This window comes from Bombyx mori, chromosome 14, assembly GCF_030269925.1.
Source record: "Bombyx mori chromosome 14, ASM3026992v2".
Classification (NCBI taxonomy): domain Eukaryota; kingdom Metazoa; phylum Arthropoda; class Insecta; order Lepidoptera; family Bombycidae; genus Bombyx; species Bombyx mori.
In genome coordinates, this window is record NC_085120.1 from 7,698,077 (window position 1) to 7,722,181 (window position 24,105).

The window sequence follows — 24,105 nt, forward strand, 5'->3', positions numbered from 1 at the left end:
AAATACTGAATCGTTAAGAGGAAACTAGAATTTGTATATGTAAAAGTAACAACCGGCGTGATGGTCCCTCCATGTTTTTTTTATTTTAATTTTTATTGCTTAGATGGGTGGACGAGCTCACAGCCCACGGACATCATCGGAGCCCATGGACATCTACAACGTAAATGCGCCACCCATCTTGAGATACAAGTTCTAAGGTCTCAGTATAGTCACAACGGCTGCCTCACCCTTCAAACCGAAATTCATTACTGCTTCACGGCAGAATCAATGCGAACCATGATCAATGCGACTGGAATTAATATTTTTACCAAAATGTCTACACTAAATCTATAAGTGTGAAGTGCCCTTTTTATTTTTTAAATTAATTTTAAGATTAACAATCTTTCTAAATTGCGGAAATTTCCCGTTTAAGACATCCACTTTTTGAACAAAATAAATATAAAAGCAAACGTCAACTATTTCCTTTAAAATTTATCATCATCGGTACATTTTTAATAAATGGATATATTTTACTAAGAGCAGTCAGTACACAAAGAGAATAAGTTGTTTTAATTAAATTTACTGGCAACAATATCGGGCATAGCCATTACGTAAACAGCACGCTAAACTTAGATTTTAATCAGACATTACAAATTATCGGAGTTCATTGAACTTTCGATGTTTTGATAACAAGACACGTTTCGCATTTAACTTATATTAGTCTGTTAAATATCTGATTGTAGGACGTGTGTGCTGAACTTATACATGGAGCCATACGTAATGCTTATTTCCTGCGATGCTAAAAATGCCTTAGTTATAAAAGGAAATTATCGTGGTGAGTAAATTAACCCAGAGACACAGCCCACTGAGTTTCTCGCCCGATCTTCCCAGTGGGTCGCGTTTCCGATCCGGTGGTAGATTCTGCGAAGCATTGCTCTTGCTAGGAGCCAGTGTTAGCAACACCTCCTGGTTTGCGTCCCGAGAGCTCACCGAAATGCTGTGGTAACGCTGATATAGCTTCTCAAGGGTATCAGCATAGGTAGGGAAAATAACAAAAAAAAGTGGTCTAAAAAGTATCTATTGATACATCTCCCGTTTCTCAAATCGCGTAAAAAGGTATCATTTCATTGTAAAAAAAGATCGTACCTGACTGACATGTGTTCACGAATCACTTCTAAAATGAAGGTAGGTAGGTATAACGACGTGTAATGAAAATATGTTTTGCGTAATCAGTGGTGGTAGAGCAAATTTTATGAGCCAGAACGAATAGATACTTTCTAAGTAGGTCTTTCCTTCTTTTGGTCTTCCTATAATACTGGTCGTTACTATTTCTGCCGTTATAATGTTGTGACAGAGACTCGTATCTCATCTCTCAAGGTAGGTAACAACATTCACGTTCTAATGTCTATGAGTGCCATAGTTGTAATTCGTTATTTCTTTACTGCTATGATGTATGAATGAGCTTACGGCCCAACTGCTGTTTAGTTACCGAAGCCCATAGACGAAACTGCCGCCACTTGAAACATGAGTTCTAAGTTTCAGCTCTATAGTACGGTTATACGACACCCTTCAACCGGACCGCATTATGTTTTGTGGCAGAAATAGGCAGGGCGGCGGTACCTGCCGTTTCCGGTTCTAAAAACGCCTTGCCAGCAGCAAATAATCTGAACTGTGCCAATATAAACCTAAAAAATACTAAGAAAATACGTTCATTATATCGTTTTACTCCCCGATTTGTTTATTTAGCACATTCTTAAAATAAAAGTACATTGAATCACAACACTCACAAGTGCACCGTTATGACGTCAATCGGTGACGTATAATGTCATAGGTGCAAAAATATCTCCTTCCGACACACGCTTATATAACCGACGCGAAGTGATCTTAATATTTAGTTTGTTTTATTTAAGGAATAATAAATGTAAACATTACGTATATTTCGCTCGCACTTATCGTGCTATTATAAACATGATTTAGAGGTGTTTATGTATGTGAATTGTTACGGTAAAGTGGGTAGGTAGGTAAACATTCTAAATATAATACTTTATAATAGTTCTTTTTTATAGATATAATTTTTTATACATATTTCATTGCTTGCGTTTTTTACATGGTTGGCAACTACTTATTGTATGGTAAGTATAGGCCACTATTATAATACAATTAAGGAGCTAAGAGATCCGCGAAGTCCTTTTGGCCTTGGGGTTAACAATTCTGAACATCAAAACTATGAATGAATGAATGAAAATTCTTTATTTCACAAAATAGTGTACAAAGGCGAACTTAACGCCATGCAGGCATTCTCTTCCAGTTAACCCTCGTTGATGAAGGTAATAATACATGGCGATAATTTAAAGAATTACAGTAGACATGAGTAAAATGAACACCGGGTTATAAATTACATTGCCAAAACAAATACATATAGACATACATACAAATACATACAAAGATACATAGATCAGAAATACATATCAAATAAAATAAATTATATAAACCACAACATACTAAAAAACAATCAAGCCATCTGTGTTTTGAAAAAGAGATCATGTACTATAAACTATGTGTAATTAAAGTATGAACCCGTAAATATTCTGATACATTATTTTCAGTTGGAAGACGCTGATATCACTTTAGGTCCGGAGAGGTCGGGTCGGCCTTCCATCGAGTCAGTTCCATCAAAGCCTATCAACATAGACTTCTCTCAGCCGGCGCATAATCTTCATAACACGTTCAATAAGTATGTCTTTATTCTCTAGTTGATTTGTAATAAGTTTTCTCAGATCGTCGCAGATGTTACGGTGGCATTGGTGCAATGTGCACGTCTATTTTATCTAAATCTCGAACTGCCATAAGTCGTTATTATTCATAGATCGCTGGATGAAATCCGGTTCGAAGGACCAATCATTAGAGCTAGCGCTAACGGGAGCTAGTCAAAAGCAGTGTAGTTATTGTAAATTTTTTATTGTCTATCTCGCGCCTTGAAGTGGTCCTAGGTACGAGAAATTACACCGACAAAGACAGTATAAATTTGAATTTAAGTCACATGAGTTTCTGTGATCTGTCAAAATAACACCTAAGTTTAGTATAAGCAATCAAGTTCGAAAATTGTTTTGTAATTTGAAACTCACATGTAATGTATAATGAAAACCTTTACGCACTCAGGGGACTGTCAAATATAATTAACGAACGCGGCAGCCTGAATATGTACCAGAGTGGTGACTCCCTGATGCGGATGTCACCTCCGAGTCTCGTGTCGTCGCTAGTCATGGAAAGTTCTGGAACCTTCAACCCTGAGTCTATGGAAAGCAGGAAATCAATCCCGTCATACAGAGATTCAGGTAAGAATTCAGACACTACAGATTGTTCGAGGGAGAAGAATCGCGTGTTAGGCGCTGGGGTTCGGGATAAATAAAATTCCACCAAAGTACAACTAAAAACCTGTAAACCTGTAACACTTCACAAACAGTTTAAAATTCTCAATTCGCTTCAGATGATCCGTTCGCTGTTTCGCTTCGAGTAGTTTCGATTACTGACTGACTGCGTGCCATCTCTGCAACGCTTTTATAGTCGATACCTCATCCCTAGAATTATCGAGAATATTCCACACATCTCTAGTATTATGTTTCCGCTATCTGACAATAGATGGCGTTGTACTTCTCGAGCGTTTTAGGTGCTACTAGATCCTTCTATATTCGTTCGACTATTCGGCGATAGATGGCGTTACTCTTACCGGCGTAACATTATTTTGACGCCTGTTAATACTTGCAGGGCTCCCCACGTCGGGCCGCGACAGCATCGACCCAATGATGACGAGCATGACGCTCAGCATACTCGACGAGAAAGATATGAGCACCAGCTTCCTCTCACAGACCACCTACCCGGACAACGACAGCTTAATGGATTCTCTGCCGCCCAGCCTCGTCAGTTCTGTTAACTCATCCTACATAGTTTCCAACACTTCGAAGCCTAGAGACAACACCGATTCGAACATCTTCAGTTCGGCGACCTTCACCCATTTAGAACAGTCCGAAAGATTATTAACGAGCAGACCGCGATGTCAGTTGTACAACAGTTTCACGAAACGCGAATCCGGCTTGAGGAATTCTGAGAGCTACACGAAAGCCCGCGAGGAGGCGTGTCAGATCGACGGCTCTAAAGTTTTGAACGAGAACAGCGACAAGAAAGACTCCCCGAAGTCCGCAAAGCCGGGCCCGGAGATGGCCGAGACGATCACGCTGCACTACTCCAATAACAAGTTCCGGAGAGACAATGACGCGGAAAAGGAGAACTTTGAGAGAGACGACGCTTTCTACAAAGACATGGGCCTCCAGAAGCCTGATGACGTCGGCAGAAATAGTTTGAATGTTACGTTAGGGAAGCAAGAACTAAACGAGATCATACAGGCGCGGCAGAAGCTGTCTTTGGCCAGGAAGGCGTTGCCCACAGAATCAGACCGCGTTCCTCCACCAGAAAGACAAGCCGACCCGGCTATTAAAACGATTCAGCTGCCGAACCAAACGATCACGGTTCCCCGCCAGAGTATGGAGAACGCATCGGAGCTTCTGTCGAGGCGGAGAGCTTTGAACAACGGCTGCGGTCAGGAGGAGGTTGCCAGGGAAACGCCAAAACGTAACGCCACCTTCAAGAAAGCGTCGCCTAAAGCGAACGCGATGGACACTACCGTCGTGTACGTAAAGGCTGACGACAACCAAAAAATGATCGATATCAATTCGGCCACGATGAACCTCATCGATTCCAGTGAGAGGACGCTGCAGCAAGAGGTAGGGGTATGTGTGACTTGTGTTGTCTTTTCTAAATAATTGTCTTAACTAATAATTCAAAATCTAGCCACTAGATGGCAGCAATGGTAAATCTAAGTACCCGTCCGCTTTGCTGGGCATTTAAAATTAATATTATTATTTTTCAGCTCCACAAAGATTTTCATTGTTAACGCCCCCGCAACTGGTGTAGGGAGTCCAACACTCATATAAATATTAGCCTATCCATTAAGTACATGTATTTTCTACATGGGTACCAAGTTTCAAGTCAATCGGATGCATGGTTCAGTAGTTATAACGGAACATCCGTAAAACCCACTGTAGATTTATTTATTAGTATAGAAATAGATTTTCTGATTGTCATCGTCTAATTTCAGGAGTGGGGCTTACAAGAGAGAGCGATGGTTGGTTCGACGGAGAGCACCGACACAGGGACCTTTAGCTCGTCGAGTCCGCCGGACTGCGCGCCACACGACGTGCCACTGCATGATCCACGTAAGCTATGTTTTTTTTAATGGCTTAGATGAGTGGACGAGCTTACAGCCCACCTGGTGTCAAGTGGTAACTGGAGCCCATAGACATCTACAACGTAAATGCGCCACACACCTTGAGATATAAGTTCCAAGGTCTCAGTATAGTTACAACGGCTGCCCCACCCTTCAAACCGAAACGCATTACTGCTTCACGGCTGAAATAGGCATGGTGGTGGTACCTACCCGCGCGGACTCACAGGAGGTCTTACCACCAGAATGCAGATTTAATGAGGTATTATTAGTTCATGAAGCTCTTTTATCGAGATTAACATCGAAACAGCCTCTTGCGTATCGTCGATGAACAAAAATGAGTACGCGTAGTAAGGTAGTAGGACCTCTTGTGAGTTCGCACGGGTAATTACCATCACCCTACCCCATTTCTGTCTTGAAGCAGTAATGCGTTTCGGTTTGAAAGGTGGGGCAGCCGTTGTAATTATATTGAGACCTTAGAACTTATATTTCAAGGTGGGGCTTACGTTGCAAATGTCCATGGGCTCCGGTAACCACTTAACACCAGGTGAGCTGTGAGTTCATCCAGCCATCTATGCAATAAATTTAAAAAAAATAACGCTTTAGCTGGGGAGCTATCCGTGCGCCTGTAACCTCAAACCAAATAATAATATTCCAGGTACACAAATAGCATCAACTCCCCTGATGCCGCTAAGGAGAGGAGCGCAAAACGACTTATTAAACTTGCACAGTACAATATCACCAATATACGACATGCTAGACGACAAATCGTACACCAAAGTGCCGGTTACCGACTCGCCTATGGAGCGTACATACGACATGCACAACACGACGGTGGTCAACAGCGCGACCATGATCAAGAAGACATCGGCGAAGAGAGATATCCTCGCCGGCAAGACCAGTCCAGATAAGAAGGGTAACGCTTCTCCTCAGAAATCGCCGCCCAGAAAGTTTTCTCCTACCAATACAGGTGATTATCGAAAATAGTCCTTAAGAACGCTTTACATAAAGTCGATTTTAGTCTCAGCCTCATTGAAATAAAATTTTGAATATCAAACTATAATACATACTTAGCTTCGCAATGTTGTAGTTTAATTTAATAAATGCTTACTAAGATTGAGCTTCAACGCGAAAGACATTCATAGGACATAATACTTTTGTTCTCATAGAAAACAGTTATATGAATTTTGTTGTTTTTTTTAGCAAGTAAGTAAAGGCGCTTCATTTTTGTAAGATTTTTAATCTGTGCCGCTTTAGTGTTGCCATTAACACCAATAACTAATTTGATTAAAAATAATAAATCGGTTAAAGTACAGATTACGAATCTAGTTTAAAATATCATCATGGCACGATCACACGTCATCGGCACGTTTTTTATTTTATATTTTTTTAGTATCGTACGGTTCAATGATACCACCGGCCGCTGTCCCGAGAAAGACAAACCTGCCGACCTCCAAGTTGAGGCAATATAGTTCCCATAGAGAACTGAGTAGGATACCTGGTGAGTCTAGTATATTCTAAAATGTTAATAAAATAAAAAACAAAACACACAATCGTTCCCAAAGTAGGTTAAGGAAACTAGAAACTTGTATAAATGCGTGTAAATAATATTATATAAAAAAAACACTCAGGTGAAGAGCAAACAATCTTGTTTGTCGCAAAAATGTTTCTTCGCCACCTAGTCAGTCAATCATGAACAAATCTGAATATTACACATTATATATAACCTATATGCTTCGATTCGATTTGTCGTTTGATTTGAAAAGGATAAAAGGCAAATGTATTTAAACAAATACTATTACCATGTCGTATGATTGCTTCAAAACTTTTTTTTTTAATAATGTCTGTGATTAACACTGCCTGCTTTAATCTTTTGTGACGCGTTTTGAGGTGAGATACATGTGATATTTATAATCGCGCGCTAAGATATATATTCGGTCACCTTTAATTTTTTTTATTACAGGCAACACCGCGGGCTCGTACGCTCCGCGCGGCGCGTCGGGACGCACGATGGTACGCCGCGGCGTGTACGCTTCGAACCCGGCGCTCAGCCCCACCACTTCCAACGCTCCCGTTGCATCGGAATCCTACACGCTGCCCGAACCTCAGGTGAAATAATTAAACCTAATCAAATCGTGTTGGACTCGGATGATTACACGGGCAGTGCTATTGCGACGCCTTTTGCGGGAAATCATTGGGGTGTGTTCATGAATACTAACAGTTGGCATTCGCTTCGTAAGCCATTTATTATTAGTTTTTTTTAAAGGCATTTTATGACCTGGTAACTAATACCTTTAGGCCAAGTCTTATTTTAATTTTAATGAAAACTTTTTTATGTGAGAAACTTCGATCAATAATACTACTAGATTCGCGATTAGCGCTTCAAAAACGGCCCGAAAAATAAGACCACAAATAAATTTGTGGTCTTATTTCAAATTAGTATGGTCCAATCATAGCCAACACTAAGACGTCAAAACGCTGCAATGCGTGTTCAAAAACTGAGTAAAAAACCACCGTAACACCAAGGTTTTGGAAGGAATATCTTTTTTTGGTAAATTTATATTATTAAGTGTTTTCCATAAAATAATAAACACAATTATATTGTAAATAAAACACGATTTACGAATATTGTAATTGTTTGGCCAATATTTGCAACAAGGCACCAACTATTGTAACAAACATCACCTATTCTTGGACAGGGAATGCATAGAGTAGTTTTATTATTTTATAATGTTATTTTTGTTTGTAGATTTCCTAGTAGCCCCTTGTCGCTGTGCACAATGGATATATATTGTCGCGAAAGAAAGAGAAGAAATATAGAACCCTTATAAAAATTCTAGAATTGTTCAATGGTGGTGGCAAATCAATGCAAAAAAGTATTAAAAAAACTTTATATGTATGTGTAAATATTTTAAGCGTATATGCTGAAAAGGATTTGTTTTCTGGGGGAAACGAACACAGCCATAAAATAAGCCTAAATTAAACTGATTATAAAAAAATTCATTGATATAAGATTACATTATATTTGTAAAAAAGAAACCGCTCATATAAAAATGACTTCTAAAAGACAGCTTTATAACAAACTGAATCTGTTTAAAGGTAATTAAACCTACATTATTGTTTTAATTACTTCTGTATAAAGAATACGTGGAAAACATGTTTCGTGTTTCCTTTCATATTTTTTTTACTTTATTCAATTTTATTTTTTATCACCTATTTGTTGTAATAGCGGCAATGTAAAATATTATCTACTACTTTTTTCAATCGGTCAAAAATAGTAGCGACCATACAAAACAAACCTAAAACAAATATGTATATTCTGCAACTCTATGTCTTTCAATACTTACTGTGTTCTGAGCATTGAAATGTAATACCAAGAACTACATCTAGTTCCACAATACAATAAGCACGAAATTTTAAACAAATATTTTTAACCTTATAAATTAGGCTTTAAGTATCATTTTAGAATAAATATTTTTGTACTGATGACTTTTTATGTTCAAGTGACATTTTAAATTTATTCCATAATATTCTTTTTCTGACGAAAGGACCTAAATACATATATTTTGCAATGGTAATTAAACTTTATGTTTAAGTATTAAGGTTTATAATAAACTGAAGTCGTTAACATTATTAAACTTTTTTCTAAGAAATGAAGATGTTTTCGTGTCTGCAAACGTGGCCACTGGAGCGTCTTATTTTTGTTCCTGATCCTTAATCTAGTACTATTATTGATCGAAGGTGAGAAATGATATTATGAAATGAAATGAAAATGAAGGGAAATGAGATGAGATGATATGGGATGAAATATAATGTCAGTAAAATGGTGGACATTTACTGAAAATTTTTCAGGGGACTTTTTGGAGGATCCCGAAAAGTTATGCTCAGCGGCTTTATTTCATTTTCCCACATTTGTGCACTTTCACAGTAAACTAAACAGTTAATAAACCACCGTTATTACACATTTAAACCTGAAGAAACACTAAATAGACAAAATAAAACAAATCAAAAACTTTGTTCCTCGCGTTCCCCCCAAAAAATCCATTATTAGTACAGCCAGTACAGGGTCGACGAGCTGACGACGAGCGACGAGACAGGGTGGTGGAACCTACCCGTGCGGACTCACAAGAGGTCCTCCCATCAGTAATTACGCAAATTATAGTTTTGTGGGTTTGATTTTCATTAAACGCTGTTATTCCTTCACCGTGGTAGAGTCAATCGTGAACATAATATGTTAAGTACGTATTTCATTAGAAAACATTTTACCCGCAAATGCACCGGACGCTTTATCCTTTAGGCCACGACGCCTTCTAGATATCTAATCTTATAAATTAAAATATAATTATTTCAGAAGACAGAAGACAGACCGAGACCTGTGTTGACGACTCCGCCCGCTCTGGTCAGGCAGGGCACGGAGACGTTGCGCAGGGACCGACCTCAGAGCCAACTGGTGGCGCCCAGAGACGTGAGTCACCTGTGTGCTTAGTGCGAGTTTTTTAACGTTTTCGATATCGTAAAAGTTAACTCAACTTCGTATGGAGTTTTGCCTACGTTTGCCGCTAGGGGCGCTGTTGTTAACTTTAACATTACGAGAACGTTAAAAAACTCACACTAAGAATACAACTATGTGTTGCCTTACAACATTTAATGCAAACTGAAGATGTGAACTTCAGAAAAATCATTCTCATTTTTGGATATTATTATATTTAAAAATGTAAGCTTACCTTTGCAGATGTCAAATATTTAAAATTTAATTCATATATAATATTCATTGCGTATTTATTTAACGCCATAGAACATCATAATAATATTTAAATTTTGCTTTTACTGTTGTGGTGGTGGTATATTCAATGTTTTTTGTTTGTTTTAAACATTTATCTTCATTTGCTTATTTGTCTATAACTAATTGTTCTCGTTGGTACATTTCTCAATAAATATATAATGCTGATTACATTTTGAAACTAGTCGTAATAGTCTGTGCATTATCTGAAATTCTTTGTCTGTGATAGATTTGAAGGTTCTTGCGAGGGAGACAAAGTCATATTCCTTTCTTTTTCTAACAAGAATCGTTGCGCAGAAACATTGAAAACAAATTCGCTGAACCCTTAATGAAAATAACTATGTAGATACCGTAGGTAGTATTATGAGTGACCACGGATCAGTCAAACAGTTATGCTCACATCTGCCGCGGGACAACCATGCATTACCCATTGAATAGTAAAATAATCTCTACAACACAACATATATTTTATAACAACATTGAGAAATAAGGCTATTTACTTTTTGTATAGACTTTATGGCCTTGTAATGAGTTATTTAAGCCAAGTCTTATATTTCCTTCTTATATTATGGTATGATATGAAATGTGTTTAATATGAGACTTTAATCAATTGGGATGAACTGACAACTGGTTATTTGCTGAGATTCCTTCAGTGTAGTTTTTCGATGAACTCAATAAGCTTCGTTTCAGCGAATTTGCTTCATTTTCCCGCACTTAAAATATGCGAAACGATTAATAAACCTCCATTATTACACATTTAATCCGCCAAAGAGTCCATGAAATTACAGATTATATTATGACGGCATAGATTATACTTTGATTTTTCTTATAATCGTATTACAAATAAATTATTGTTAGTCTACAAAGAAGGATGCATAATAATATGTTAAAATTGAAATTCGAAGCTAATGTACCAACGTCAACATAAGAAATGTCGTTAACAATATTAACTCGATGCGTGTGTGCGGATGCAGCTCCGGTCGGGGCCGGGCAGCGCCGTTCCCGTCTCTATGAGGAGCCATATGCCTGTGAGTGTTTGTCCTTCTCATTGGTGGACGGATCGCTTTACTTCCGAAGACGTTCGAAAATTAATTGCAATCACTGTACTGTCTATATGTTTGTAGGGCTATGTAAATTTACGTGTTCGATGAATCAGTACAGTGTGCTTAGTGCGAGTTTTTTAACGTTCTCGATAGAGTAAAAGTTGGTTCATATTTGTATGGAATGGGATAGTTTGCCTTCCTTTGCCCTCAGGGACGCTGTTGGATACAAAATTGGGTTAACTTTTACGCTATCGATAACATTAAGAAACTCGCACTAAGCACACAGATCTAGAAAAGCTTAGAGCTCGTTTTTTCAGATTTTTTTATAGATATATAATATGCAAACTGCGTGCAAACAGTGACATCTTGAAATTTTATGTTTTATGTACCAATCTTGTTCACGAAGTTTACGATTTGATAATTAAGTAATTATTAGCATATTTGTTTGTTTTAAAGGAAAACGAACATTGCTATTTTTTTTTTGTTATTGGGACCTATAGGCATCATCACGTCAAAAGCCGCCAATTCTGTATTATAATTACTCTCCCACTCTTCAATTCGGAACGCGTGACTATTTCGCGACAGAAATAGGCAGTGGTGGTACCAATAATAAGCTTAAAATCACACTACTTTGGTGCTAACATCATTCTTTCAGTCAGAGCAGAACGATTGTTAATAATTAAAAAAAGTTGTTTGATTTACATTGCCTGCCATTGTGATAATCATTTATATCACAATGACGTATTTTAAAGGACGCATTGAATTGTCTTCATTGACAATAATATTTGTCATGTTACTATCATGTACTGTCTCATGTTTCATTCAGCGTGGACCAAATTTTCAAGGTTGGACCGCCGTTATGACGCATTGGACTGGACCAATGTTTGGTTGTATCAAGTTCGATTCCTTTATCTTATTATGTATCAAATATATTTAAAAAAAAACCTTTTATATTGATTTCTGCGTAATACGTTATACAGAAACGGAAATAAATAAATAAATTATTAAAAATTATTACAGCCACCAACCACAAGGCCATATTCGACGGCGGGCGCGTCGCAATTTCGGGTGTCGAGGCCGGCGTCCGGACCTCCGACGCACAAACACGTACCCGGTAATTAATGCATATACATATATCTTTTATCTATATATAAATACGTGAAGAAAAACTTTGTAACCCTTTTTTACGAAAATTGCGCGGATGCAGGAGCATGAAATTTTCCACATTTATAGAGAATATAGAAATAGAGTGCAGAATGTTAATATTTTTTCAAATAGTAGGCATGCTTTTTTTTTCCTACCTAAGCCGATAACTTTGAGAGCCTATTTCAGCGTAACCTTAAATAGTAGGTGAATAAAATATATGGTAATGTGTGTGCAATTTTTTTTTATTGACTTAATGTATTTTGTATGTATAATTTAAAAAAAAATATTAGCATTCTGCACCCCTCCTCTATATTCTCTATAGGTGTGCGAAATTTCGTACTCCTCCGTCCGCGCAATTTTCGTAAAAAGGGGTACAAAGTTTTTGCTTCCCATATTAAAATATAGATGTCTGTATGTTGGTTACTTAATCAGTTATATTAGACGGTTTCTTTATATTAGACGGATTAATGGAAGCAGTAGTAGCCTATAACGTATCTTCTGATAGTAGTTGAATTAATGATGTAAGACCATGTGTCTGGCTTGACTCTTCCAGCGGCTCCGGTAGTGGAGCAGCCGCGGCCGGCGTCGGGGGCGGAGGCGCGCGTGTCGGCGCTCCCGCGGCCCTCGCGGCTGCCAGCCCCGCGACGGGGACTGCGGTAAATATACACTTTTTTTTTTATTGCTTAGATGGGCGGACGAGCTCACAGCCCACCTGGTGTTAAGCGGTTACTGGAACCCATAGACCATATAAGTTCTAAGGTCTCAAATATAGTTACAACGGCTGCCCCACCCTTCATACCGAAACGCATTACTGCTTCACGGCAGAAATAGGCAGGGTGGTGGTACCTACCCGTGTGAACTCACAAGAGGTCCTATCACCAGTAAAAATATCTGAATACATATAATATATATGAATATACCTTCTCCACTTTCAAAAACGACTAAGTGGCAACCCTAGGGCGTTTTTTTGCATAGTTGTGTGGATGAGGTCACAGCCCACCTGGCGTTAAATGGTTATCAGAGACCATGGAAAACTACAGCGTAATGCCGCCACCCACTTTGAGATATGCGTTCTAAGGAGTAGTTACAACCTATTCTGATAGTCTTGAGAGGCTGTATCAGCTTTACCCTAGCGTGTAGGTGAGCTCTTGGGGCTCAAACCGGAGGTGTTGCTAACATTGGCCCTAGCAAGAGCCCTGCTTCGTAGAATCTACCGCCGGATCAGAAACGCGACCCACTGAAAAGATCCAGCGAGAAACTCAGTGGGTTTGTGGTTCACTGGCAATAAATATATATATATACAGTTGAGTGACGAAGTCGTTTGTGTGGACAGGCCCCCATCAGCGTACTCCGTGGCGCCGGCCGGGGACGTAGATCATTACTGACATTTGTCCTGCTGTGCCAATATGTTGGCCAGGACACGACACTAGCCCAGTCCCCACTAGACTTATGTAGTTAATAAAACATCTCGATCCCTGATTCAGTAAAAAAGAGGGTACATAGATGTTTTATTACCTACATAACTTCTAAGTTTCAGAGTATAATTAAATTATTTGTATTAAATCAACGCGACTGAACCCTTAAATTTCTTCCTCACTTTGATTATTGTGAATAATAAAAATGTTAATGATGTTATGTGTGTATGTAAATCGTCTAATGATATTTGTCTAAGTGTGATGATGAAACGTTAAGTTTTAGTTCGCGTACGTTCGTTTTATGCTTTTGTTGTATTAAGGGCGACATCTGGCGGTCTTGCCGCGCAACTAAGACTGCAGCTTTAGGCCGTTTTCCAATTACAGCACAAGAGCGCATTATGCGGCATAATGCTCAACTAAGCTTCAGCATAATCCGGCATTGTGCGTCACTGAGTTGCATTATGCTCTGTAATTGGAAAACTACCATTAAGTAATGGTTAATAATGGCTGTAATTGGAAAACGGCCTTAATTACTTTCGGAGCTTTCATTGTTATTATGAATCTGAACTAATTAAACTAAACACCTTATTTGTTATTCGACAAACTTTTCATTAATTTAGTAATTGTATTGACAATTTAATTTAATAATAAATTAGCTTAGTAAAAAACACAACATTTTCTTAAATTCTTGAACTTTTTCACTTTAAATCTAAAAAACTGTTAAGTTCTTTATGATTCTTTCAAACAATTCCTTATTGAATGTACGCGAACTGTAGTTTTTTTTTTACGTAAAGCGATAAAAACAGTGATTGTAATGAATGATAGGGGTAGTTTAAAAATTTTATAAAAATGGAAAAAAGGAGACTTTTTTTAATTTGTACCTATGTAAAAAAAAAGTGAATTTTTTCACTTTGCAAGTTCTCACAAGTTTATCTGTGTCATATTTGTATAGAATTAGTATCGAGTTTGTAATGTTTGACCAATTTTCATGCCATGTACATTTGATAAAAAAACATTTTCACATCCTATTTTTTTTAGTTTTCAGTATCTTTCAGTGTTCGAATGCTACCGAACTATGCTTTATCGAACATTGATTCTTATTTAAACTTTATTATGAATACAATAAAAATGAATGTTTGCATGTTTGTTTGATTGTAATATACGAATTATCCGATTCTCATTTGATACCGAAAAACTATTTGGTACTGTGTAGGTTTTTGTCATAGTACCATGAACGTAAGACAGGTGGCGCGCGAGTTTTAACATTTTAACCAATTTTAGCGGATCGTCGCCTGGGTTCACTTGTAATAAATAAAATTTATAATTTAACCGGCATTCAAAGTTTTACTTGAGAAAATTTTGTTATGTCTTATCAGAGAGGTTTAGAAAACGACTTTTCTGATAGAAAAGCCTCATCATTTCAGCCTCTGTGTGCTCTTTTCGTCGTCATTCGCGTTATGAAAGCTCAAAACATTTTGATATAAAACTATATTTTAATCATGCGTTGGTACAAAGACATACAAATTAAGATAATATATTCCTACGCTGTTTACAAATTTAGATGTTAATATAACATAAACATTTGGCTTAATAATTTATTAAAGATAAGAAATATAATAAATATTTTTCGCATTTTGATTAAATAAATATTGTAATACGTAATCTAATAAATAATGCTTTAGAGGTAATTTTTGTATTTAAAAACGAACATTTTCACGTCTTTGTAATATACACGCGTACATATTATGGCACGTTATTAATTTTACGTACAATATATTTTTAATCGCCTCCATAGTATTTATTTGGATTATATCAAATTTAAAATTTACCTAATGTCACATTAAACTCACAAGAGTTTGTATAGATATATAAATGTTTGTACATTATGTAAATGTCGGTGTGGTTGCTTTTCATATCAGTTTATCATATCTATAAATAGCTTTTTATATGTGTCATTTGAACTCTTTATGTTTATGTATTTTCAAGAATTGACTTTTGGCTGCGGAGGTCATACATAGCGAATTTCTTTGACAACAAACTGTGACCTTTGAACTACTCAATTATAAAATCCGAGCAATAATTAATTGGATTTTATTCACACAAATTTATTCCATAGTATGTATCGTTGCCAACAAAGTCATTTAACTGTAACGAAATAATAGTATCGATGTTGAAACTGAACTTAATTTTGCTGAATACCCGAATTTGTAATATAATAGTATAAAGGAAATATATTACTGAAATATTACATAGCAATATTGAATCGTTAAAATTGAAGAAGTATTTCACATAACTGGATACATAAAATCTGATATCTATCAACGAGTTTAAGTTTTAAATTAAAACTATATTAAAGTCCAAACTCGGAAAAAGACAAGAATCCGTACAATGTATGAGAGTCAAGAGTTTTAGGTCAAATATTCGCGTTTAAATCTAGACTTAATTGAATGTTTGCTTAAGTATCGCACGTGCATCGATGTTTTCCGGCCAAATTACCAGTATTCAGAGTAGTTAAGTCTGGCATTATAATATAGCTACTCGTTTGCCTGTTCGTTAGTTTGTAATTGTATATTTTTGTAAACATGAACTTGTAATGTATAGTTATTTTCAAACGTATTTATTCTGTTAACAAAATTTAAAATCATATTTAATTTTGATTAGATCAATTTGGAAAACATTGTAACAACGTTGTTAATTCAACTAGGTACTCTAGGATGCCTAACGTTACTTTGACTTTTTTTAATGTCAGGTTTGACATGAAGATGTAGCAAACGATTCTGGACATGTTTTTTTCCTATTGATAATTATGACTGTGAGCTGTTTTCTCGCTGTGTTTTGTGAAAGCCGGTCCGGCCTGGCGGGTTTTACGGTTCGTTTGGACACGTCGTGCCTTATTTAGAGAATGTAAGAAATTTTGTTTTCATTTTCTAATAAAACCTACTTATTTTACGTGTTTTGTTTTTTATTTACATCAACTGTAAACTTGTCGACACACGACAGACATATCCTACCCATTGTCTTTGCTGTAAGAAAGAGTACAATTACATATTGCGCTTTTGATTGGTGAACCTACAGCTGTGGTACTCTTTACTATGTGGTGCTATTTGCTAACATAGAGCAAATGTATTGAAATGTCATTCAAGTTTAGAAAAAAGTGCTAATTATAAACACCTTTCTTTTGAATTTTTTTCTGTTGCCATTGATTTTGAACTTTTGCCGATTTTCATACCCATCAAACTTAGAAAACGGAGCGAGATAAACGTTGGCTCAATTGTAATTTTACCCCGATTGCGATTTTTTCCATTACTTAAACATCGCCCGTCGCTGTATTTATCATTTCAAAAACGCGAAATCAAGTATACGGTTATTATCTGCCGTATAGAATGAGACACAGGTATGATACGATTTGACCAGGCTTATTTCTTAATATACCCTTTATATAATATACTATCTCTTAATATACGATCAAACTTTATTGTTTTGAATGCATGAATGGCACACAATTGTGAACAGGCTCACGGCGCACCATGGTATTAAGTTGTTACTGGAGCCCTCTCATCTTACCAAGCGGCTCAACGGTAATATTAGCGCTTAAATTATTTTTCAGTTCAAAAATGTGCAAGTTCAATCTATTCTTAAGTAACTTTGGGGGCAGACATTGAATAATTATTATGGCTCAATAAGACTGGCCTCGTGTCATAAGGAAGCATTTACGTGGTCGTGATGTCTATGGGCTCTGAAAACCACTTAACACTAATGTGCTTAGTGCGTGTTTTTTAACTTTCTCGATAGCGTAAAAGTTAACTCAGATTTGTATGGAACATTTGCCTGCAGGGCGGCGTTAAAATTTTATACAAATTTGTGTTAAATTTTACGCTATCGAAAACGTTAAAAAACTCGCACTACGCACACAGTTGACTTTAGGGACTGTTCGCGGCCTTTTTGCTCGCTGTAACATATTCTTGCACGTGAGGTATGTTCACGAGTAGTCACTTTTCGCAGTTGCTTATTACATTGAGAATGTAAGTGGTATGAAGGACTGTCTTAAAATGTGATAAGGCTTCCTACATTAAAAAGTAGCAAGAAATTTCGAAATTAGAAATATAAGATCAGACATCGATGATTCCAACTTGTCAAATTCTAATTCAACATAAGATGACATTTTTGGGAAGTAAGAATTTGGATTGGTTGAGAATTTAGAGAGGGTTTCCTAATTAGACCACTAAGTAAACTCGGAACTGAAGGTAAAAAAATAGAATATTGATATTAAATAATTGTGTAAAGTGAAGAATCTCTAATAGTTGTGTTTTTGGCACTTCCATATTTTGGAACTTTCTTGCCAAAGGGTATTGCTACGCAAATGCTATCATCCATAATATACTTTCTTTATTTTGATGTATTGTGAAGAAGATGATTTATATCGCTTTAATGATTGCCGTCTGCCTTTAGAAAATTTTACTTAAGCTTATATCAAATACCATGTCACAAATTACATTCCATGGCGCTTGTTGCATGAAATGAGATGAAAACTATAAACTCGCAGCGCATAAATACTAGGCACATTAAAAGAATCCACAAAACATCCACTTTGCTTTAGTAACAATATTAGAAGATAACTTTTTTGATCATTTTTAAACCATAGAGTGCAATACATGTAACATTCAGCTCAGACTCCGAATTTAATTAAGAAATTTAACAATTTTATTATGGTTAGAAAAAATAATAGTAATGATAATTGAAAAGAAATTGGCTTTCAAATTTTTATGAATTTTGATCAGTACCCATACATATTTCGGACTCAATATTTTGTAATACAGTACTGTCACTTTGACATTAGTTTGTGTATGTGTGTGTCTAGGAAATCGCACGTTACGTTATGTGAGTGTGCGACGTCGTGAGTACTGTCTGCGAGTGAATTTTTGCTTTTTACACTTTTATTTTTATAAATAACTGATACAGACGCAATAATTAATACTGGAGTGACTACAGACGATAATAATTGTGATATGATAATGTCATGGCCATAAATGTACGCAGTGTTTTCATCTACTATGTGATCCAGTGCAATAACTCGTCACTTTGGTTGTTTGTCAATGACGTCTGCGTTTAGCGCAGCAAAAAGTGGAATTTTAGTTTGATTGTGACAAGTTAGTGTAAACATAAATACAAATATTGTGTTAATAGATGAGTGTTCGTAAAATGGATGAGTGTGTTCTTCATCAAAAGCTTCTTTCACCAAGTGGAGCCAATAGAGCTGGCTCATGAAGAAAGGGTTAGTTTACCTGTTTATGTTTACAATTTATGTCATCTTTATGATAGTATTTACAGGTATTTATGCAGATTTTTTCTTAAAAGTTGTCGCTAAAAGTTTCGAACGACATTAGGTTAGAAAGAAGCCAGTCTCATATTTTTGTGATGCATTTGATAAATTTATTAAGTTACAACCATTACCTACAAATATTAAAAATTGCGGATGTAATTACCACTGTGTAATGAGGCAAAGATGTATTATTTTTCTTTTGTTACTTTCTCTTATCCACCCAGTGAAGGGAGTGAGTGAGACAGTGATATCTAAATGGATCTACGTGCGAAAAAGAAGGCGCGCTACAGTTTCAAGTTCTTTGCCTATGTTTTAGGCTTTAGCAAACTTTTGTAGTAATACTTTGGTTTAGAAAACTTATGTTAGAGAGGCATTCAGTATAAGCATGATTAAAATTGTATATTATGTGCTAGGTAGAAACTGTCACACAATCATGAAATAAATGGATACAACATTAATTTAGTAACAGTTATGTGGATGACCCAGCTTCAAAAAAGTATTTGAATTGCTAATAAACATTTATAATAGCCTATGAGCTGATATCGGAATTGAATAAACTTAATGTGATTATTTACTAATTTACTTGATTTTAAAGGTATTTGTATCATCTTGATGATCAAACTTTTACACACCCATAAAATAAAAAGTAATTTGAGAAAATACGAATGGTTTAAATTTTAAATTATTTTTATTCTCTAGTTAATTAAATTAAACTTAATATTTAAAAACTATAGGCTAATATCTAAAAGCTTACAAAAAAGAAAATAAAAAAAAGAATGACCTCATTCTGCTTTATTCAGGGCCTAAATACTTTATAGTCAGATTTTTAAAGAAATTTAATAGCATCCATTACAATTCAGATTATTTACACAGCACAAGATGACTAAGAAATCCAAGCCAGCTCCTATACTTACTAAAAATATGCTAAGATTATAAATTTTTATTTTGAATTTTAACAATGCTATTCATCCCAGTTGTTCCGTTTTATACTAAGACTTCACCAAATATAGTCTCTAAAGATTATTGCATAATTTATTAATTAATTTACTTAATATTATGCTGCCACTGATCCAAACAACGAAAACTTATGTGTTTACCACTTCTCAACACTATACGGCGCAAGATATAACATGCTCAAATACGCTAATAATAAAAGTTTATTCATCATCATCATCATCATCATCTCAGCCTGTCTACTGTCCACTGCTGAACATAGGCCTCTCGAACAAACAACAACATTATATGGCAAAAATTATGAAATTTTATAGTGAAGAGTCATAAAACTAAATACACACTCACTATAACACACATGAGTCTACTATGCTATAATGAAGTAAAATCTTAAAGTATCTTTGTCCAGATCTAAACCTCATAAACTCAATTATATTTCCAAGACCAATATTGACCAATAACCACCTTGAGGTAGGAAATGTGACTGGTCAAGTAGCAAGGGTCTTTAAGTTGCACAATTATATGAAAAATGATTTGTTATTCCTCCGCGTTGTACCTCCAGGTCAAATTAGTTGTGTAGTACAAAATGTATGTGCCTTCACAACTTAAAAGTTACATACCGGTCTGGTTGCAGGGCTTTTTAGAACTTTTAACATATTGCAAACCTCACATAGGCTACCTTCAACTCAAGTAGGCCACTCATCAAATTTGATCAGCAGGGCTTATGCTGGAATGTTTTTGTTAGAGTACTAATTTTATTTACCGATAATATACAGTTTTTATTTGGAAAAGCATATTATCAACCAAATAAGTTTTGTGCCTCAAATGATTTCTAGAAACTGTTCCTTAAAAAGTAAACAACAGCCTTCAAAACAATTCTGTAGATGTGCTCAGTATTTCATGTTGACTATTATATCATACAATTGAAACATCTTAAAAATTCATTGTCACAAATTTTGACTTTTGAATAATTACAACTGTTAATATGGTGGTTGCTGCTTTATTTCAATTTTCATTGTACGTATTTATATTTACTCAGTTGTATTTTCTTATGTTCTGAAAGAATGCTGCTAAATGAAAAAAAATATATAAAAATGTTCAATTTGAGACTAGTAAAAGTAGGCATTAACAGCAAGCTGAACTAAAAATCATTTGCTATCCCGTTTATCCTGGAGGATATTAGGACAAAGTAATAAAATTGTTGTATTGATATATTGTAGTACACGTTTTCAAGTCCATAGGATGTCTCTTAGGACTAGGATAGAACCAGATTCGCATCACTCTTGATTCCATAACTGACAATGCCCACCACATCACCAGAGCCAAACAGGTTGGTCACGACTTTCCTCATTGAGGATAACGTCACAAGGAGGAGATCATGAGTTTAAGAGTCTCTTACATAACACTGTTTCAAAACCTAGATCATATTTGAGAATTCATTTCCTGTTTAATATGCTTAAGAAAAGCACAAAACGCGTTTAAAACTGTTAAAATACTTTGGATCCATGTCCTGACTGATAGTTGTCCGTAGCCACAAAAACTGTTAGATTCTCAAAGTAGGTATCTGATTTTGTAAAATTAAAGTAATAAATGTGAGATTAAAATCTTAATCATTTCTGAAGCATGTGGAATCCCACGAAAACACTACACACTTAATAATGTTGTAAACAACAACAGCAACAAAAATAAAAATTAATATTCAATTGGTTTGTACTCATGACAGAACAAGTAAGATATTTTATGTAATTAAATTTATAACTGTACTGTACATTTTTTTCAAGATGTACTTATAATTGGTAACCAATGATCCTGTAATTTTAGAATATAATCAAATTTGCAATAGTTAATAAAATGCTGTTATCATTAATTTAGAATGGGGAGTAAGTACTTTTTGGTTCGTCTCATACCCAATATATCAGAAACTGAAGTTAATTTTAATTGTGAGCGATTTATATGTAATTTTTTTAATATTTCCAGTATAGAAAAACACTAACTATTGTGTAGCTGAGATCAAATATTACGAGAAAATAGGCATATTAAGTTTTAAAAAAGAAAACATACTCCCATGTTACCAAAATTTATAGCCAGTGTAATGGTATAAGAATTCTAACAATACCCCATACTCTGTTTGGGCATTTAAAAGTTATTGCAGAATAAACTCACATACATGTACATCATCATCATCATCATCATCATCATCATCATCATCATCATTCTTCCCTATTACCCTCTGCTGGGGTGTAGGGCTCGAATCAAATTTTTCCATTTATATCGGTCTTGGGCAGTCTGTTCTAGCTCCTCCCACGTCATGCCCAAGACCATAATACCCATGTACACCGAAAACAATTTCGTTTTTTTAGGTAGTCATGTTAAAATATAAATCTTGGGAAAAGTTGATACGGTATTAACTTACAGTACAACTCTGATATCTTATATACTTTGTTAATTGAGTAAAATATTCCTATGTGGGTTACCACATTGTATCCTTATCATTCATTTTGCTCTTTGCTCTATTTATATGTGATGCATTGAGCAATTTACTGATTGTCAAATCATACTTGAATATTTATTTAATTATATGTTAAATTGTAATTATTATATCACCACATTATATAATATCTCATTTTGTCTTTAATGTTCTATGTCAATGTTCTGAGAGATTAATTAGTAAATATAAAAAAGTACACATACAAAAAATTGTATTATAATAACAAACAAAAAAGTTTATGTAAAGTACAATTTAGAATTTTATTGTTCAATTAAAAATAAGGTAAATTCAAAATCCTTGGTATTTAAAAGAATTCCATGTACGAGACTACCGAATTATTACAGAAGTCGGACATTTCTGAAAAGTAATTTACCTTGGCCCTCGTCGGTGCAACAGTATGTCAAGGGCCAACTATTTCCTAAAGGAAACTTATTAAACTAGTTTATATAATATGTCATGCAAATCATTTAATTTATCTGTATGGACGATTATCGACTTTTATATTCTAATCTTGAAAGAATATGTATTTGTCGCATTCTTTGAATGCGCTTGAATGAATTTGGCCTAGATTGCACGTTGGTGGTTTGATAGTCAGAAGCGAATTACTCTGCAAAAACTGAGGCGTTATCAGAACCGATAATGTATCAATTACCTTTTTAATTATCCTTTTAATGTGATATACGGAACGTCAAGGAAAAATCGCGCGGCTGCTTCCCATTTCTAATTTGATAAAATACCGTGTTACACCTTAAAGAGCTTTAGTATCTTTCAAAGTGTTTTTAAAATAAGTAGAATTTTGAGTCGCGTCAGTCGTTCAGTTGTAATCTATACTAATGTTATAAATGTGAAAGTTTTTATGTTTGTTACTTAATCACGCAAAAATTGCCAAACGACTCTAGATGTAATGTCACACAAAGATATTTCATAAACTAGATCAACGGGATAATTAGATTAATTAACATGATCCGGCCAGCAACGGAGTATATCCGATATAATATAATAAATACGACATTGTGTTTGCTGGTTCGTGATTTCGATTCGAAATTTATGGACCGGAGTGTGATGCAAGCAACTCTTTTATCTCGGGAAAATATGTATAACGTCTGCTCATTTATTTTGAATAAGAAATTTAATATGAGTTTTTTTTTGCCTGGATGAGTGGACGAGCTCACAGCCCACCTGGTGTTGAGTGGTTATTGGAGCTCATAGACATCTACAACGTAAATGCGCCACCCACCTTGAGATATAAGTTCTAAGGTTTCAAGAATAGTTACAACTGCTGCCCCACCCTTCAAACCGAAACGCATTACTGCTTCACGGCAGAAAATAGGCAGGGTGGTGGTACCTATCCGCGCGGACTCACAAGTGGTCCGCTCCTACCACCAGTAATTACGTAAATTATAATTTTGCGGGTTTGATTTTTATTACACGATGTTATTCCTTCACCGTGGAAGTCAATCGTGAACATTTGTTGAGTACGTATTTCATTACAAAAATTGGTACCCGCCTGCGGGATTCGAACAACGTTGCATCGCTTCAACGGACGCGGACTCACAAGAGGTCCTACCACGAGTAAAATAACGGGGCCCGACTAGTTCAAAATATATTTATATGAATGGAATGTTAATTTTTTTTGGAAAGTCCAAGTTAAATTGAATGTTTTTTATTTGACGTTTTTACGAATAAATTCACGGTGAAACGCTCG

At 35.6% G+C, this 24,105-nt stretch overlaps 2 protein-coding genes and 1 long non-coding RNA gene across 13 annotated transcripts in view; all 3 read left to right on the plus strand.

Moving 5' to 3' along the window:
• Positions 1-16,590, plus strand: part of LOC101737617 (uncharacterized) — a 32,505-nt gene extending 15,915 nt beyond the window's left edge. The window contains exons 4-15 of one of the 7 annotated variants that reach the window (XM_012696101.4): positions 2,586-2,713; positions 3,139-3,314; positions 3,745-4,763; positions 5,132-5,249; positions 5,916-6,227; positions 6,651-6,758; positions 7,221-7,366; positions 9,609-9,722; positions 11,012-11,065; positions 12,101-12,194; positions 12,780-12,882; positions 13,560-16,590. In XM_012696101.4, coding sequence (XP_012551555.1) covers positions 2,586-2,713; positions 3,139-3,314; positions 3,745-4,763; positions 5,132-5,249; positions 5,916-6,227; positions 6,651-6,758; positions 7,221-7,366; positions 9,609-9,722; positions 11,012-11,065; positions 12,101-12,194; positions 12,780-12,882; positions 13,560-13,611 — 2,424 coding nt within the window. In that variant the 3' untranslated portion in view covers positions 13,612-16,590. The remainder of the gene's footprint in view (positions 1-2,585; positions 2,714-3,138; positions 3,315-3,744; positions 4,764-5,131; positions 5,250-5,915; positions 6,228-6,650; positions 6,759-7,220; positions 7,367-9,608; positions 9,723-11,011; positions 11,066-12,100; positions 12,195-12,779; positions 12,883-13,559) is intronic. The other 6 variants (XM_021352242.2, XM_012696107.4, XM_012696113.4 and 3 more) reach the window with 6 other exon arrangements.
• Positions 7,379-8,895, plus strand: LOC134200111 (uncharacterized). The gene is made up of 2 exons (XR_009974870.1): positions 7,379-7,808; positions 8,007-8,895. It is a non-coding gene; the product is annotated as an uncharacterized LOC134200111 (long non-coding RNA).
• Positions 16,591-18,491: 1,901 nt separating the features above from the next.
• LOC119629496 (AF4/FMR2 family member 3) overlaps positions 18,492-24,105 on the plus strand; it is a 317,469-nt gene continuing 311,855 nt past the window's right edge. For 2 of the 5 annotated variants that reach the window (XM_062672111.1, XM_062672112.1), the window contains exon 1: positions 18,492-18,969. In XM_062672111.1, the coding sequence (XP_062528095.1) occupies positions 18,845-18,969 (125 nt within the window). In that variant the 5' untranslated portion in view covers positions 18,492-18,844. The remainder of the gene's footprint in view (positions 18,970-24,105) is intronic. The other 3 variants (XM_038015465.1, XM_062672114.1, XM_062672115.1) reach the window with 2 other exon arrangements.